Source organism: Xiphias gladius, chromosome 17 (genome assembly GCF_016859285.1).
Source record: "Xiphias gladius isolate SHS-SW01 ecotype Sanya breed wild chromosome 17, ASM1685928v1, whole genome shotgun sequence".
Taxonomy (NCBI): domain Eukaryota; kingdom Metazoa; phylum Chordata; class Actinopteri; order Istiophoriformes; family Xiphiidae; genus Xiphias; species Xiphias gladius.
In genome coordinates, this window is record NC_053416.1 from 2,342,751 (window position 1) to 2,360,628 (window position 17,878).

The 17,878-nt window shown below is 43.9% G+C and overlaps 1 protein-coding gene across 2 annotated transcripts in view; it reads right to left on the reverse strand.

Annotated features, from left to right (window-relative positions):
• si:dkeyp-23e4.3 (rho GTPase-activating protein 7) overlaps positions 1-7,886 on the reverse strand; it is a 106,317-nt gene extending 98,431 nt beyond the window's left edge. For both annotated transcript variants that reach the window (XM_040150773.1, XM_040150771.1), the window contains exon 1: positions 7,728-7,886. In XM_040150773.1, the coding sequence (XP_040006707.1) occupies positions 7,728-7,848 (121 nt within the window). In that variant the 5' untranslated portion in view covers positions 7,849-7,886. The remainder of the gene's footprint in view (positions 1-7,727) is intronic.
• Positions 7,887-17,878: the final 9,992 nt, after the last annotated feature.

The window sequence follows — 17,878 nt, forward strand, 5'->3', positions numbered from 1 at the left end:
ACTAACAACACACTTTTTATCAACTCTGAAAGACTCATTATAACTGGACCTGAAAGCACTGGCAAGCCCAGCAACTTTATTACACAACACTCTCTGCAGAAGACTATAGTAACACTGGTACGCTCTCCATTCAAAAACAATATCTGATGTTGTGAATGTGATATTGTCTAACTTCAAACATAAAGCCGACCTGCGCTTTTTAGAAAGTAATTTCCAAGACAAAATATTGTCTTATATTTTTACTAATACTGAGTGTCTGTGATTGAAGCTTGGTGGTGTAGCGGCTAACTGTGGGGCTAGCTGCTCACGCTGGCACGCTGGGAACAGGCCGCAGCAGTCCACCAAACCAGCTAATTTGCTAACTGCCAGCTATTTTGGTTTGGCTACTAACCAGACAATAAGTTAAGACTAGTGTTGTCAGAAACAAACAGCGTCTAGCGTCTCTTTTGAGTTTAGAATGTACCAGTTCTACACAGGTACGAAGTGCTTCCAACATAAAGCCAGAGCCCCGATCTGAGTCGGGGTCTGACGAAAGCGCCCACCTTTTCCCCCTTATTCTGCTTTTTCTATATCACCAAGATCCCTGCCGGCAATCAAAATGGGACCATTGCAGCCTCCAACGACGGTGCCGCTCAGTGCTTTGACAAAGTTAAGCTTACTTTAAGCAGAGTGGGTTTAACCGACTACCATCTTTTTTTCCCCTCGCACGCCCTGATGCGTTTGTTGTCGAGACTGCTCAGTGCCACAAAGCTGAAGGCTCAACTCGACTCGGCTGAAGATGATGTTTGTGGGCTTTGGGGCTTGTCAGACTTGTTCCTGCACAAGTGTCAGACAGTGGATTCGGTGCTTATTAGCCAGTGGATACTGTTCTTGCTACCTGCAGTGAGTGTGGTAGGACTCACTGTGGCAGTTTGTCTTGAAATCCCAAAAAGTTGCAGAGCTCAGCAGGGATTTACTTTGCCTCAGCTAGGGAATGAACCGATTGTGGTAGTTTTGTTGTTATAAATGCCGATATGACCCGAACCCCAAAGCTTCACGGGAGAGTAAAGAGTGTATATTTTCCTTTTTGTCTTCGCGTGCCTCTGCAGCTCGGACGGAGGTAGCCCACACACACGGACACATGCACGCACTCTTCCCCCCTCTGCAGTAAAGCTGCTGCCACTCAAGTCGCAAGACGTGTGTGTGTGTGTGTGAGCGTTTGAAAGCTGCTGATAAAGAGTCTGTGCCCGAGTACGTGACAGTGGGTGTCATCCTCTTTTTGTCAAGGCTGTAGAGACATGAGGAGGACCTGTTTGTTTTGTCCCCCTCTCTCTCCCTGAGTATGTGTGTGTTTTCCACGTTCCCACCACACTTTCCCCGCTTGGCTGTTTGGTTTGGCCCGTCTCTGATCACTGCAGAAAAAACACCAGCCTTCACATTGATTCTTTCCGTCACTTTTGGCCCAGAGCCTCGGGGTCTCTCGGCTTACTCATTTTCAGTTTTAATCATCTTTATCCTCGAGAACCACTTCGTTATCTGAGGCTACTTTACTGTAAAATCATTGAATGATGTGTTGTCTGTTCATGTGGATAAACAGTAGTGGCGTCAATGTCTCCTTTCAAAAGAAAAATGCTCTCCCGAAAATCTAGCGCCCTCTACCAGTTTCCCTCTCGGCGGCGAAAATGACTGGTATTCTATTGCTGCAGGAGTCGCTCATATTTAAATTATCCGCCACAGTCCAGGGGTGGTAAATGCATCCAAACATGTGTTCACGAATACAAAGCCAAAGAAAGTTAAAGCCTAATTACAAAAATATAAAGTTACAGTGATTTCATCACACCGTCAAATTAAAATTTTGAAACTTTCCTATTTCGGGACAGAAATCCACAGAGACTCTGGGTTTATGTTGTTCTCAGTACAAGCTCATTAAACAGAATCTGAAAATCTCAGAATGTCTGTTAATTTCCTGCAGATACTACATGTGAGCAATTAAACTTAATCGCCACAGAAGTTGTGCTCATAACTGGCTCTTCTCATCCGCTGATGTGCTGCCACGATGCCACTTCCACTCACCGAGGGCAAAGGTTAACTGCAGCTCTCTACACATTTCATTTGAAATACTAGACGACGAAAACTCTTAAAAACAACGCTCGCTCCGCACAAGCTCAGACACTCTGGAATCAGAAAACCCGAACCAATACCTCGTGTTACATTAAAGCCTTTTTCCTGCTGAAGAGGGGAAGCATGACGACTTCAGAAATCTCTCCTCGGGTTTTTAAAAACTCCTGTAATTCTGGATTTAATCGAAATGTCTTTTTAAATCCCCTGGCATTTTTGCTTGCTCCGAGTCTAAATTCTTAGCATTATATTTGAATAAATTCTCTGTGGACATTTGCACACATTCACTCTCATCAGACATTGCGACCCCTGGATTAAATTCCAATTTGCATCTGGCGTTGACGCTCCTCGAGTTTCTGGAGACCATCATTGTTTCATATTGGTGATGAATCCGTCCAGGCACAAGGAAAAAGTTACGGCAAAGTTTACACAGTGTGTCTGGCAGAGACTGTGTTTGGAGGAGCGCTATGGAAGACCATATTTGGGCTGTGAGTTATGACAACTTTTTAGCGGAGGCATAAATATTAGGACGGGCTGATGAAGAAGAAGGGAGGGGGGGGTGGTTGCGTGGTGTAGAGACTCTGAGACGGTGAAGTGATGAAAGAAGAGCAGGGGACAACGCAAGAGACAGAAATGAGGATTAGAGCAGTGATTCTCTCAGGCTGTGTTCACACTGCAGCTAAATATGATGGCCAGTCCTCAGGAGAGACACAAATCCGGTTCAGATCGCACACAGTTTGGTTAAGAAAAGGAAAAAATAACAATCACGTTCTGCCCCCAGAGTAGCAAATCCGAGTTCAGACTGGGTTGACGTCTGCAGTGCGGAGCAGAACAGCTCTCTCTTGTACATCCACCGCCATTCTCAGGTGTACCTTCGATTTTCTCCCCGTCCAGATGGGATGTAGTTACGTTACAAACGCACAGATCAGAGAAATAGGACGTCCTCGCATTTTCAACTGAGTTACAGCCAATTTTTTCTCCAATGTCCCATGAAGTAGTACATTTTGTCAGCTGCTATCAGTGCAGATGTGATGTTATGACCTGTAGGTGCTCGAAAGTCGGAGCACACCCGCGGTATAATCAGACTTCTCGCCGTCAGTTTGTCTGTTTGCTTTGTTTTAAACTAAATAGTCGGCAGGAAAATCCTATGACGTCCCTGAACTGTTTATCGCAACCTGAACAAGCAGCGACCACCTTAACTGAAGCAGTGGAACCGCTGCATCGGCGCCTTGAAGGAAAATTACACTGTGTCTTTATGACGCCTAATAGAAATAGTTTTGACTGACGTCCTTATTGGTTATGATTTCTGTAATTGCCAGGCCCGTCACCAGGGGGGGCCCTGAGGTGCAATTCCCGCCCCTGGCCCCCCCTCGGCCTCTGCCACGCATGTAACGCACAGCTGGACCGAAAGATTTTCCACAAAGAGAGGTCGCCCTCTGCCACAGTCACGATTAAGTAGGGGTGCTGAGGGTGCTGCGGCAAACTCACCCCAAAATGCTGAGTTACATTTGTGTTATTATTGATTTACCGTTGCGCTACACCCCGTCCCGCCCAGTCCCCGTCCCCAGCCCCCGTCCCCAGCGACACCTTTTGTCTTACACCGCGAGCACCGCAGGCTTTCCAGATGGTTTCCTTTAGTGTCCTCTGTTGGGGCATAACAGGCCCGTTGATCTGCTGTGATATGCATGAATCGGTTTAGCAAAAAAAATTACCTCAATAAAATGTTGTGCATCTCGTATAAGGATCAAAACGCAATAGGTACAGAAGCCTCTCACAAAATTGAAATAATAATAAAGCTAAAGTGACTTCAAACTCAAGTTCATTTGCTGTGAACCTGGTGAGGAAAATGCCACCATAGCTGATATGGATCTATGGAAATAAGTCTCCAGTGGTGGGAAAACAAAAACAAAAACAAAACAAATTTAGGGTTTTTTTTGTTTTTGGTTAAGATGCAGTTGCTTCAATGGCATCTAGATGCTATTCCAGAGGATATTTTGGCATTTAGAACTAATTTCACCTCTTTAGATGTGTATCTTGTTGGTGTTTTAGAAAATGGTTGCTTAGGTCGTAAGATATTAAAGCCTGAAATATGATTATATCTGGGTTGGCATGGACGAAATGACGTAAACTCTATTCCACCATTTAACTGTGACATTTACCTTTATGACGTGAAGTTTTTTTTTTCAGTTGATTTTTCCTTTCTCATGGTAGCTCACGTCTTCTCTTCTCTCTGCTTTTCTCTTTACAGTGTGAAAATGTGTGTGTGTGTGTGTGTGTGTGTGTGTGTGTGTGTGTCTGTCTGTAAGTGTACTACTGGATTATGAAGCACAGGACAATAGAGTCCATCTCAGCCAATCAGTGAGCACGACTGCACTAACGTCATTTGTTGATTTAATCCAAACACACACACACACACACACACACACACACACACACACACACACACACACACACACACACACACACACACACACACACAGATTTAAGCGTACGCACAGCTGGGGCCAGGTATCAGCTCTCACAGAAAAAGCAGAACCAGCTGTCTGAATAAAACACACACACACACACACACACACACACACACACACACACACACACACACACACACACACACACACACACACACACACACACACACACACACACGGGAAAAAAAAAACAAAAAAAAAAACACTGTTCCCACACATACACTCGTTCATACACTGGCAGACCTGCCCACATAAATACACAGAGGTAGTTGAAGAATCAGAGTTATTCCTTGAGCTTTAGGAAGCACTCGGTGAGAGTCTGGATGGTAACTTTTAGCAGAAGGATTATTCAACTTTTCAGTTTATCTCTGCAGTTCATTTAAACCCCTGAAGGTACAGTAGCTGTTTTGGATTTTCCAGCATCGTGTCTAAAAGCTTAGAAGCCTGCCTCACCATCCTGCAGCCTAAGGATCAGTGACATATTATACTTCATGCTCTGTGCTGGCGTCTGGCTGTGGGGGGAGCGGGATTTTCACAGTCACAAACATGGCTGCATATTGTCGGGGTCGTCACGGTTTAGGCACAGAAGACTTATTAGTCCTTGTCTCATTTTGGACCGTTCTCCCTTCAGCAAGATGCTGGTTGCACGTTACGACTAAGGAGCCGGTATGCTCTGTCAGAACTAAACTATTCTGGATGATTGCATAGCTTTGGAAAGTCCCTTCCCCAATCACACTTCCAACATCCGATTATGGGGGGGGGGCTGTGTCCAACAATTTCGCTGACTTTCCAAAACCAACAAAAACGACATTCACACACTCTCCATGCAGTGATTACCCTGCTGTGCGGGAGTGACAAAGTAAGCCGGGTTTGAACATATCAAGCTCTTTTTTTCCATTAGTTACGAATGTGGTTGTTTTGGAAAAGCTATAAACACTCTCGCCTTCCGACGTGGCTTCATAACATGTCAAATAAACCAGTTGTTTTCAAGCTTAGCCTGAATCTGGTCAAATAAAGGATCAGGTTCATTGTGACAGGTCGTGAGGCACCGCGTGAGAAGACAGAAGCAGTAATCAAGGTGCAGATGTGCTGATTGGGGAGTGAATGCGATGAAATGGCCGCTTTTCTGGAGAGTTGACGCACATGGACAATGGGAAGTAGGACGGTGGCGTGTCCGGGCGGGCGGTCTTACACAGAGAACAGTGATTTGACAGGTCAAACGCGGTTGGTTAGTGATGCGCTTTATGCTCATAATTGTTTGAAATAAACACCTGTAAGTTCCACATGTGACGGGCCGCGGCCGACTCATTAGCAAGCCAGCCGGCTAGCATCTAAGACCAAAACACAGTGAAGAACAAAGTTCTATCAATTTGTCTCCATGAGCAAATCATGAGATTTCAAGGATTACTTTCAAATGAACTGACTGAGACTCAGAAAAGCTTATTCAGCTCTCAAGTTTTCGGTTTGGCACTTCAGTTCATGTAAACCTCCACGGGCTGCTATTTTTAGATGCTCTGGTGACATCATTTCACAGCTCCCTGCTTCACATTCATACGGTCCCCCACATTTACACCTGAGAGGTGCTCAGCACGCGGCCACGGCAGGTGGAGGTGAAGTGCCGCGCTCAGGGTCACCTTGGCATTTTCCCAGCCAGTCCGGTGAGTTAACCTTCCGGTCGCAGTCTCACCCAACGAGCCCACACACCTGCACACACGCCACAAATCTACCGCCAGGAAAATAAAACCCAAAAAAAAAAAAAAAAAGCAGCTTCAGATTATCAGCACACCGTTTTCTCGCCACATGCCGCGACGCGGCGTGTTCCCAGGCTCGCTAATCCATTAAAACCGGCTTTGTGTTAGTGGTGATGAAACACTGCCAGATTCCCGCTGGGGAGGTTCAGTACCACGCGGCTCTGAGACCGTCTGACCCCTCAGGGTCTGTCAGACGGAGGGAGACTTCTCAGTGCGGAGAACATGCTGGGATTCCTGGATCTCCGTTAAGCCGCGTCATGTATCAGCATGCGAGTCACCCTCACAGTGTGAAACAAGCACTGGAAAAAAGTCACTCAACTCGGTCTCACCTACAGCTCCCATGCTAGTCTTTCTGTGAAGCTGTCGTGCTAATATGTTATGGACAGCAAGAAGAAGCGGCTGACCAGGGTGTTAGACGTGGTCAGCGTATCTAGAAGAAGCTTCTGAAAGGTTGTTTGAGAGATACTTAAGTTTATGCCTTAAGAGACCGAAAACAATTTTATCCTGCTGGCAATTATTGGCCTCACGGAGCTCAGTGTGTCTACAACCTATTAAAACCACGCTGAAGAGCCACACCTTTACACTGGGTGACATTGATTCATGGCTTTGAATTCTGAAACAACTGTGACTGTACTTTCTATCTCTGACAGTAGCTCAGCGCTGAGCAAACATCACTGGTTCTATGTTGATCCTGTTACACTTGCTTCTCTCTTCTGCCTGTTCAGTCTGTTTAGTTTGGTCTTCAGTGAAATGTTTTTGAAACTCTTTGCTTTTTTCCCCCCCATCAGCTCAAAGGGCTGAAAAGAGAAGTGAATGAATGAATGAGTTTAAGCTGCAGGAGAGATGTGAATTGGAAAAAAAAAAAGAAATGTACAATTCAGACTTGGAACAATTCAGGTGGAAACGTATTTATCCTTTAAAGTCTCGATTTCACTAATCGATGCAGGTGGCAGTGGTGTGCGACGCTGGACGTGGGCTGTGAAGAGATAGGTTTGTAATAAAAGCTTACGCTGACATATATAACATAAGGTCATATACATTTATATCTGTACGATTTATGCATTACCTCTGCCATTTCTGCAGTCTCTCTGCTGGTATTAGACCTTTGTGGACAGTAAGACAAACTACTGTACTGATCAGCTACGTACAATCATCAGTCAGGTATTAAATTCACTGGATAACGAAAAACTGGTTATTTTGTCTGTAAACGGTTTCTCGACTCTCGATGTTACAGTGACAGAAGATTTTAGCCACATATCTCATCCCTGATATCAAATTCTGGAATCATGCTGAGTTGCAGAAAACAACCCTTTCGTACGACCAAGATGCTGCCGCAACTTTGCGTAGAACTCCCCTTTCCAAGATGACAGCCAGCCGAACAACCTACGACCCACATCCTATCCCTACTCACCCCACAGCCGCCTCTCCCTCACGCTCCTCCAGAAGACGTCCCAAGCCTTGTTGGTGGAGTCTTTCACATGCTCACTGAAGGATCTCCGCAGTGGAGGTTTGACTGCCGGGGTCTCAGCCATATTCCGTACGTTTAACAGTTACATATTCCCACTGAGAAAAACCTTCTTCTCTGGAGAGTTTCTAACCCATGTGGGCAGTGTTTGCTCCGTCATGGCTCATACTGAGGGTGTGTTTGACTTAAGAGTTCAGCAGAGTGAGGAAGGAGGAGGAGGAGGAGGAGGAAGAGGAGGCAGGAGGGCTGACACTTGATGCAAAAAGTCTGCATGCAATTTGTGAAGCACCCCTGTCCTCTCCCTCTTTAGAAAGTAGTGCCTATGAGTGTGTGTGTGTGTGTTTGAGGAAGAGTAGGAGAAAGAAAATGTGTGTGAGGAACTGTTTATGTGGATGAACAAACTATTATGGCGTGAGTGTGCATCTCTCTGTGTTTTCAAGAGGATGAATGCGAATCAGAGCGAGAGTGAAAAGTGTTTTTCTTTTCTGAGTGTGTGTGTGTGTGTGTGTGTGTGTGTGTGTGTGTGTGTGTGTGTGTGTGTGTGTGTGTGTGTGTGTGCGCGCGCTTGTGTGGGAAATTGAGGGATTTGGCCGGACTGAAGAGAGGAAATGACATCTAACCTGGGTCAAAGACATTAGCAGCGCGCGCACACAGACAAACACACACAAAAATGGAAACAGAGATAGACTTGCATTATAAACACAAACTCAAATTCCTTCTCCTATGCGCAAACAAACCACTCGCGCACACCACACAGCTGTTGACTTGAGACATTGCTTGAGACTTGAGTCAAGGGGCTGGGGGGGGGGGCTGCATTGCCACACAGCGTGAATACTCAATTTCATTACAAGGACTTGTCTCAGTTATGTAAAACGACCTGTCTAAAAGCTTCGAAAGGATAATGTTCACTTGACACTTGGAATTGTTTAGAATGAGTTGACTTAGACCTGTCTCGAAATAATCTAGACTTCTCATGGACTTGTCTTAAATGGCTTGAGACTTGCTTTGACAGACTTTGGACTCAACTTTTGTCTCAAACGACTTGGGACGTGACTTGAGAATTGTCCCGGAAGACTTAAAAAACAGCTCTGATTGTTAAAATTAAGTGATGGCAGTTCCAGATAGGGGAACTGGGAGAGCCTTGGCTAGCTTAGCTCTAACCAAACACCCGAGTCTCAACACACACATCATCATCATCATCATCATCAACGTCGTCGTCGTCGTCATCATCATCGTCAATGCTGAAATTTGTTTAAACACACTTCCTCTCTTGAGAAAGAAGATAAACAAACAGTACAGGTAAAAAAAAACAAAAAAAAAACAGGACTGCTGGGAAAAGAGGAGCAGGAGGAAGAGAGAAACTGAGGGAGATGATGAATGGGAGAGGAAAAGAGGAGAGATAAGAACTCAGTGGGTGACATCCCTGCCTTTGGTCAAAAGGGTAATGAGTAAATAAACGGACCCTGCCACGGTGGTTCAGTCCTATCAAGGGGTTGAACCGAAGCACTTTTAGAGTACCGACCAAAATGTGTCCTTAGCTCTGTAAAGTTATGTAAGCGGGTTCAATTCATCTTTTATTCTTTGATCAGAAAGTCACAATTTGAATAATTTTATTTGGTCCCAGCAGCCTAATGTATGGCTGCCTGCGTTTAGACGCCATTAACCATGGGGGCATTTGAGAAATTTGGCTTCTTTTGTTAAATAACAAAAGGCTTTTGTAGAAAAAACATGTTTATGAGGTTAAAACAAAGTTGTCCAAAAATGTGCTGTCCGGTATTGGTACAGTTCAGTTCCCAGCCCCTTGCCCTACTTTGACCATCCAAGTCCAAGTGGTTCTGTAATTATGAAATTACGAGTTGTCAATGTGAGTTTGTTGGATTCAAGCTGTATCAGATACAGTTTTTTTTTTCTTTTTTGTTTAGGTGTTTCGAAAATACCAACTCATCACTCCCCTGCCCCCACATCCGCTGCCCCCGCCATCTCCCTTTGGCCTCTCTGCGTCATTTAACTCTGCTCCTTCACCCAGTTGTCGGTTTAATGATAATGGAGCAGCTGTTATCAGTGGGGTATCAGTAATTGTGCAATAGAAATGGTTTTAATATATTTACAGTACTCCCTGGTCACCTGAGAGCTAATTTTGGCCAATTTTGTTTCCATCAACAACAACCTTCCTGCTAACTGGCACCGCCATTATGTGAATTTACTTTTCCGGTTTCTAATCTCAAAAACAACAAAGGAAATGTACACGTGTGGTCACTGAAGTCATTCAGTAAATGGTAAGTGCATTTTTTTCATTACGACATTAAGTTAATCTCAACAAGTACATTTTATTTCAGGTAAATAGGAGGGGCAAAGGTACAATGTTGATTTACTAGAAAATATTGTGTCATATCATTGAAAAAGTAACAAGGTGGTTCAGAAGTTGAGGGAAAGCCTTTAATAGGAACCATCAGAATAATCCAAACTCCAAGACAAACTTTCTAGGAGAAACTACAAAATCCATGTCTTTTCTTGTGTTTGAATCTGATTCATATCATTTTATAATAAAAATCTTTAATTTGGACAGAAGTGATTTGTAGATATCACCTTGGGCTTTAATAAATTGTGATCGATATTTTACACCAGTGTCTGACATTTTTCTAGACTCAGTGATTGATCAAGAAAATAATCAGCAGATAAATCAATAATACAAATAGTCTTTAATTGCAGCCCTACCAGTAAGTTCGGGTTAGAGCACTGGCAGGACTACGTCTAACTTTGTGGCACTGGTCAGTACCTATCTCTCAAGTTCTTCCGCTCATTGTGGAGCCTCCCAGCAGAGTAGTCCAGCACCGGTTGACCAGGCAAACCCCCTGACAGAATCAGCTCCAAACGTTGTGCTAGATTCCTGATCACACTGAGAAGCCTTTTGCAAAAACAGGCATCTTGCTTTCACTGAGAAAAATGTACAGCACTTGCCTGCCATTCACTTCTACAAGCAATCAACAGTGGCTGTCAACCATTAAACACCCCAGAAGGACACAAAAACAAATCCAAAACTTAAAAGAACCTTAAGTGCAACACTACAGTTTCTCCAAGAGGTTTGCGGTATGAAATAGCTCTGCTTAATGAACCACAACAAACTATGAGGCTTTACTCCATTTTTATTGTTGATGGTTCTTCTGGCTCAATCCTGCATTTTTCCAGTTGGACAAAGAAAACGTCACTCTATTTTTGTTTTTTGTTTTTTGGGGTGTACCAGGCGCCCTAACGATAAAAGTTTCAAACACTTGAAACCATTGGAATGAATTAGAAAAAGCTGCAGAAAAAGTTCCACTGCTACAAATGCCTCCGATGTGTTTAACACGTACATGTACAGTGTATCTGGTTCATAAATGCCGAAAAAACGTGAGAACTAACATGATCTGAAATGGCTAGAATTCAGTTACCTCACCACTGAAGTACTTCTTAAGGCTGTAAGCGTAATATTCAGAAAACCCTTGTTATTAACGCCACTGGTGGCCATTAAGTGAACTGCAGTTAGCAACCGGTTGCCGGCGTGCCTGCTCACACTCCGTAGGTAGGCGTGAATGAGTATCCTGGGCACCGGTGGAAGCTGAACTGTTGGACTGAAGTGAGGAGATAGTCAAACTATAGGTCTGCCTCTGTGAGACTAACGTTGTGTTTTTTTGAAATAGGATTTATAAAGCGCAATATTGTTATCAGCTTGCTAGCTAGCATAATATAGGCTAGTGATACTGAACTAACCCATTCTCGTTGCATGATAGATTGACTGGATTTATATGATATGTCGGCGTTAACGAGTTAGCCAGGTTTTTCCAATCGGTGTTTGTCTAGCTTTCACCGAGAGGCACAGCAATGTCTGCATAGCTAAAGCTTGCTGGATGATAATGCTAACAGTCAGTGAACTAGACAGAATATTATAAATAAGATGTGTTGCCGCACTACATTGTTGAAGTGGTAGTTTCCATGACAGCTCTCGTTTTGCTAAATCGATGTGTTAATGTTTCAGCATAATAGAAAAGCCTTTTATAGTGTCAAGTAATGTTACTGTTCTGAATGAGTCTGGCAGTGGGTTGAGACAATGATAATCGTAAACTAAAGTCAGTTATAAACAGCTGATAGGGGTGGGATGAGTACCGTTAGACTGCAGATAATGCACATCAAATCTATAAAGTGCAGGTAGTTTAAGTCAAACAAGTTTTAAAAAAAAGCTCTGCAACAAAGAAGATTGTTCAATTTGCTTCAGACAACAGAACAGAAACATTAAATGTTAAACTGCTGGTACAGAGATTGCATTGTTATCAAGTTTGTGCAGCTTGGAAACACTGAACTTGACTTGAACTCCAGAGCAGCAAAGACTTTTTGAATTTTTTCTTGGGTTTTGTTGGCTTCTATTTCAGGGACAGCAAAACCAAAGGAGCATTTCCACATCTGAACAATGAGGGTTCCCGAACCCCAAAATTAGACACCCGCCACCTAGAGTCTCAAACCTACTCGATGCAAAGTATCAGTCGGCATGAAAGTCAACATTTCAGCTCGCTCTCACACCTGCAGGTTTGAAAAACTGTGCTCGAGTAACAAAGAAAAGTGCTTATTATTCTCCTGCTTTAGTCTCCAGAACCTTAACTCTCAAGTGTTTCAGAACAAAGCCATTTGAATATCAGCACAACCCAAAGCTTCATCAATTCTGTGGTGTTATGCAAAGTTAAAATCATTCAATGGCACTATTACTGCGTGCCTTCAGTCCCCACCAAGAGTTTCTCAGACAGCTATTATATGATTTCCAATAGGAAGCAGCTTCTGCCTCCCCCGACCCCTCCCCTGCCCCTGCTGGGAGGAAGATGGGAGACATCTTCTGGCACATTTGTTTACCCTTCAAACAAGACCTAAATTAGTTCCATTCCCAGTGGTTTTCAAAAAGCAGGTAATTAAATAGTACTCAGCTGCATGCTGCGCCACTACAATCTGAACTCCCCTCGCTGTGGATCAGAGGGAAATGCCAAGCAGCCGACAAAAAAAGAGGCACAGTCTTACTTGTGACAGATCACATCGGTTCACATTTGCATGTGTCTAACTAATGCACGTATCCAGAGTGACTCACCGCAACGAGCAAGTAAGTGGGAGTTCGGCTCCTCACTCCGTGACACTTTGACGGGTTAGCGGTTGCAGGATTCGACTGGGTGGCCTTAGGTTTCCGAGATGATTTGTCAAGCCGAAGTCACACAGTAAAATGACTCAAGAGACAGTTTCCAAGTGCTTAAAGATTATATTTTCCTTTTCTTAAAAGAACCGACAGTTTTCAGGTAACTCGCAGACTACAAATGAAATATTCTTTAACTTTAAGTTTTCCTACTTACACTAACAATATATCCGCATGGCATCAGTTGCCAAGTGCAGTAAATGTTTAGAATTTTAACAGACTTTCACTGAAAAATAAAAAGATTGGTTAATTAGGACTGGTTTTACGGACTGGTTGTCTCAAGTCTTAATCTGGGTTTATACTTCTGTGCTGAGGTGTTACGCTGTACCTGTGGTTGCGGAATATCTGACACGTGCCCCCTCGAAAGTGTAACTACAAGTTACGAGTTAGGAACTTGTTTTCTTCTTCTACACGATGCTGGAAGAGATTGTTCAGGGTGAAGACCACATGAAGCATGTTGGGAAAAAAAAGAAAAGGCTCAGGTATTCTCCTTTTCACTAACATACACTTAACAAAACCGTCAAAACCATTTTCACTATATAACTCTCTGCTCACTGCAACCCTCTGTCACAGGGAAGGGAAATGCGGTGTTTCATTCCTGAATAAAACAACGTGGACCTTCACCCCGTTACACCTTTCACACCTTGAATTCAACAATGTAAACACTTTCACTGCGGGGGATATACTCAAAACACAATACCTCCCGAACAGGTATGATACACTCGTCCGTTGTTGTGGTTGGGGATATGAATGGGAGAAATCCAAAGCTGAACCATGAATCAAAGCTAGACCGTAGCTATCTACAGTTGGTCTTCCGCTTAATCTCTTACATCTAGCGTAAATCTGGCTTTGCATCAAACACCGGCCAGTTTCCCAGTCTAGTGTTTCCTTGCTGAGTTACAGTGGAGACATACGTAGTAACGTAGAGAGGGGATTTCATCCAAACAAGATATACACAGGATAAAGTCTCGTATTAACTTCAGCTGAACGTTAGCGTGAACCTTTACACAGAGCGTGGACTGTGGATGAGTTGCCCTGTGGGTCACTTCAGGTGACAGCATGGACAGGAGGAATGATAGCAACCACCAGTAACTCTTTTAACATATACTTTACATATGGGCGTCCTTTAAACCAGTTTCCACCAGTGTGTTATAGGGTAGATGAGCCACCTTTCCTGAAACAAAAAAACTGCCTCTGCGAACGTCAGAGGACACGATTACACATTTATGAAATGTAACAGGACTCAGAGGAATTCTGGGGGAGGAAAGCCCAACTCATTTTATATCCCCAAAAAACCAAAACATTATGTCAGTCACAGACTCACATGCCCTCTTGGAAGCCACCAAAACCATCTCCTCTCACAGTTAGCCTTTTTCTTTTTGAGCTGTTCGACAGATTTCTGTCCTATATTCAGGCCGGTACCGTAGTTATGCGTCCTGGATCCATAGATGTTGAGACGTTTCCCGGGATAAATGAAACTTTATCTGAAAAGTCAGGGGATCACACTGCCATACACGCATGGAGCCCCTAGCGTGGCTAAAAACAGTCTCACGAGGTCAGATGTAGAACTGGGCTGTGTGTCACAACGCATCTGCCGGGGGTTGTGTTTTTTTTTTTTGCCAAAACAGGACTTTTGTGAGAGTCTGACCTCTAATGCTGCACATGGTTTATATAAGTTAGGAGTCTCAGCCACAGTAGTCCTGCAGTCTTTCCAGTTCTGGATCTCTTCTTGAGTCAGCCCACAATATCTTTGATTGTCAAGAGGACTAAAGGCCTTTTTTTTAAACCCTACTCCTCCCCTCACCTCTCCTCCAGTCTTCGCCTGCAGGCACAGGCTGTGTTGTCGGTCCGGTCCTCTTCTCCTCTGCTGCTGCTGCTGTTGTTGTTCCTGCCCAGAAGCTTGTCACTCATCTTGATGAGCTGTCTGCCTTACAGCAGCGTTCGGGCCTCTGGCTGCAGCAAACGGCATCGGGGAACTCTCCACAGGCACTGGGGGGAGAGAGAGGAATCGTTAGCACAGATCTTCAGCTTGCTTCTGAACTTTTCTTCTCATTTCCATGTTCAGTTTAAGCTGCATTTCCTTTGGCTACCTCTGTCTGCCATTTTTGTGGCAGTGCTGCCCCCGTTGGTCAGGAGTTAAACCAGATTTTTAAAATGTATCTTTGAGGTTATGATTTAAAATAAACAAACAAACCAAACTTTGACTTGGATCAAGGCTGGCCAGGAAAGTTAAGCTGAAGGTGGAAGAATGTGAGACACTACGAATCACCTAAGCTGAAGTTAAGCTGGAACTACTACAGGGTCTAAGACACCGACCAGGTTTGTCCGTTTTGTTGGACTGGAACCACCCTTTTGTCATGCCCCTCTCTCTCTCTCTCTCTCTCCGTTCATTTCTAACCACTTTTCTCCCTCCAGTATGAAATAAATGCAAAAATAATTTAAATAAATGACTACATGAAAGTATCCAAGAGTTGAATTACAGCTGAAGGGGTGAATCGACCCAACAGTTGTAGTGAGGAACTGAAAACCTGCCTCAGATATTTGAGAAACTATTTATGATGCAAAGTACATTTGAAATGCATGTTTTTCAAGCTTTTTGTTACGTCTCACTGGGATATTCATTCATCATTTTTTTCCCCGGCCATTTTAAAAAGGCAGCACAACAAGCTGCAAACACAACTTTGTCATATCACCTTAAAAAGTTCTACGGCGAATGTGTTAGCAAACATTTGCCTATTTGTGCATCCAGCAGACAGAGCAACACCATCAATCATTCGGAGTTGCGTTTGTGTCCACCCGATGGACGCGATCGAATGGTCCCTCTTCTTTTAGCTCTGTTTTGGTCTCCTCTAACTCCGGAGGAAAGGCTCTGGCTGAAAGACACTTAAAAGCTCTGTAGTGCTGAGAGGAACTTCAGAGATGGGTGATAATTCTCGACACCTTTTACATTACACATAGTCACTAGATCCATTAAAAATATAAAAATATTGATTGATAAGTGTCTCCCTTTTTATCTCTTTCTTTTGTGTTTTTTTATGTCTCTTTTTTTCCCAGTAGACCGAGGGAACATCTCAAGAAAGTCACTCTACCTGTGCTTGTCTCTCTTGGCAAGTGGAAACCAGAGTCTCTTAAACTGCTTAAAGTTACTTTATCCTGCCTCATCAGCTTCGTCTCCACCTTTTCATTTGATTCACAGAATCCTCTGCGGACGCCCGGCGAGCTCCATACTTTTAGTGGCTACATAAATGCTGTGCTGATTAAGTGTGACTGCAGCTAAGAATAAACACTCCAGCGCTGAGTGTTTATGGCAGCTGTGGTGTTGCATAAGGAGCCAGGTCACAAGGAGAGTCATTTTTCCTGGCTTGGCCTAGTTTGGCCCTGCGGATCAGGGCCCCGACTCGCCTGCTGTCTGGATTTCACTTTATTACAACGGTTCTTCTCTTTCACGAGCTAAAACTGGTAAAAGCTTCCTCTTAATAGTCATCAACAAAAACAAATTGCTTACGAAGGAGATAAAGTTCCATATTTAAGAAAAACCGCTGTGTTCTTCCTACATGAACACAAACCAGCACAACATCTGTCACCTTCTCTCAAGCTCAGCGCGACTGAACATGAACATTAGTACCGCGTCTGCGTACTGAGCCATATTTTGCTAATTATTTTGTTGACGTTTTGCCTAAACATTTCAAACACGATTAAGTCTGCAACATTTATCACCATACAATATATACAGCAGTCCAGCTTTAATTAGCATGGTAGGTTCTTTAGTAAAAGCACTAAAGAAGCCGTCAGCATCTGTTAATGCCATTCGCATTTATGGCGCTTTGTCTGGCATGTGTTCTCAGGCACATTTTGGTGAAATGATGGTGGTTTAATCCATACTGAGCGGGCAGGGGAGAGCGCTTTCTGCTGCAGGAGTGAGTGGTTTGAGAACCTCCTGTGAACGTTTCAATGGTTCGGTGGAGAACAACTGTAACCAGATTCAAACCAGTTTATGCCCCATCACAACCACTCAATCTCAGTTGGTTTTAATGAGAGACATTTTCTTTAGGCTTGCAGTGCTTTGACAAAAACGAAAAAAAAATTCCCACACTTCTACATGTTGTGGCAACAGGCTTAATAAGATAAAAATGGTTGGAACTTTATCGTAAACACCCTGAAGAAAGGCAGGTGTCAGCCACACAGTGAGAAATGTGACCACCACTGAACGCTCTCGCTCTCGCTCGCTGACAGAAACCAGGACCGCGGAGAGGGAACAACAGCAACAACAGCAACAAAGAGCGTTAAAAAGAAGCAGCAAAAACTGGAAGCTTGGGGGAAACAGAGTAGGAAGGAAAGTAATGACACAGTGCTGCGAATTTGACCTCAAACTCACGATGTGGCGAGATAGCGCTGCTCCCTCTGATGTGCTTCTCCGGGCAAAACTGAGGCCTGATGTTGCATAATGCAAAACACCTTCAGCGATTGTTTTTTATTACCCAGAGATTTGCCGTGCTCTTCCTCCTGCGGGGCCGTGCTTCACATTAATAGAGTTAATACAGTTTGATATGCTAGAGCTGCTCAGCTCAGCCACAGTCCTCTGCTGGAGCTCATCAGGACTTCCTGTTGTCGCAAGTGAATTTCCTCAGTTTGATTGTTCCAGCTGGGGAAAGATTTGGTTCAGTGACCCTTCATACACACGCCTGTCGCGGAGTGTACGTGTACGGGCGCACGCACACACGCACACACACACACACACACACAAAGTAAATCAAAATCTATGCCAGACATAAAGCTTTAAATCAGGAAGGTACATTATCTCAGTCTGTTCCCCTCTACGACTAAATTTGGAGCTTCTTTAAAAAAAAAGAAAAACTCCACATCTCAGCTCCTACAGCGGCTTCAGCTGATGTCA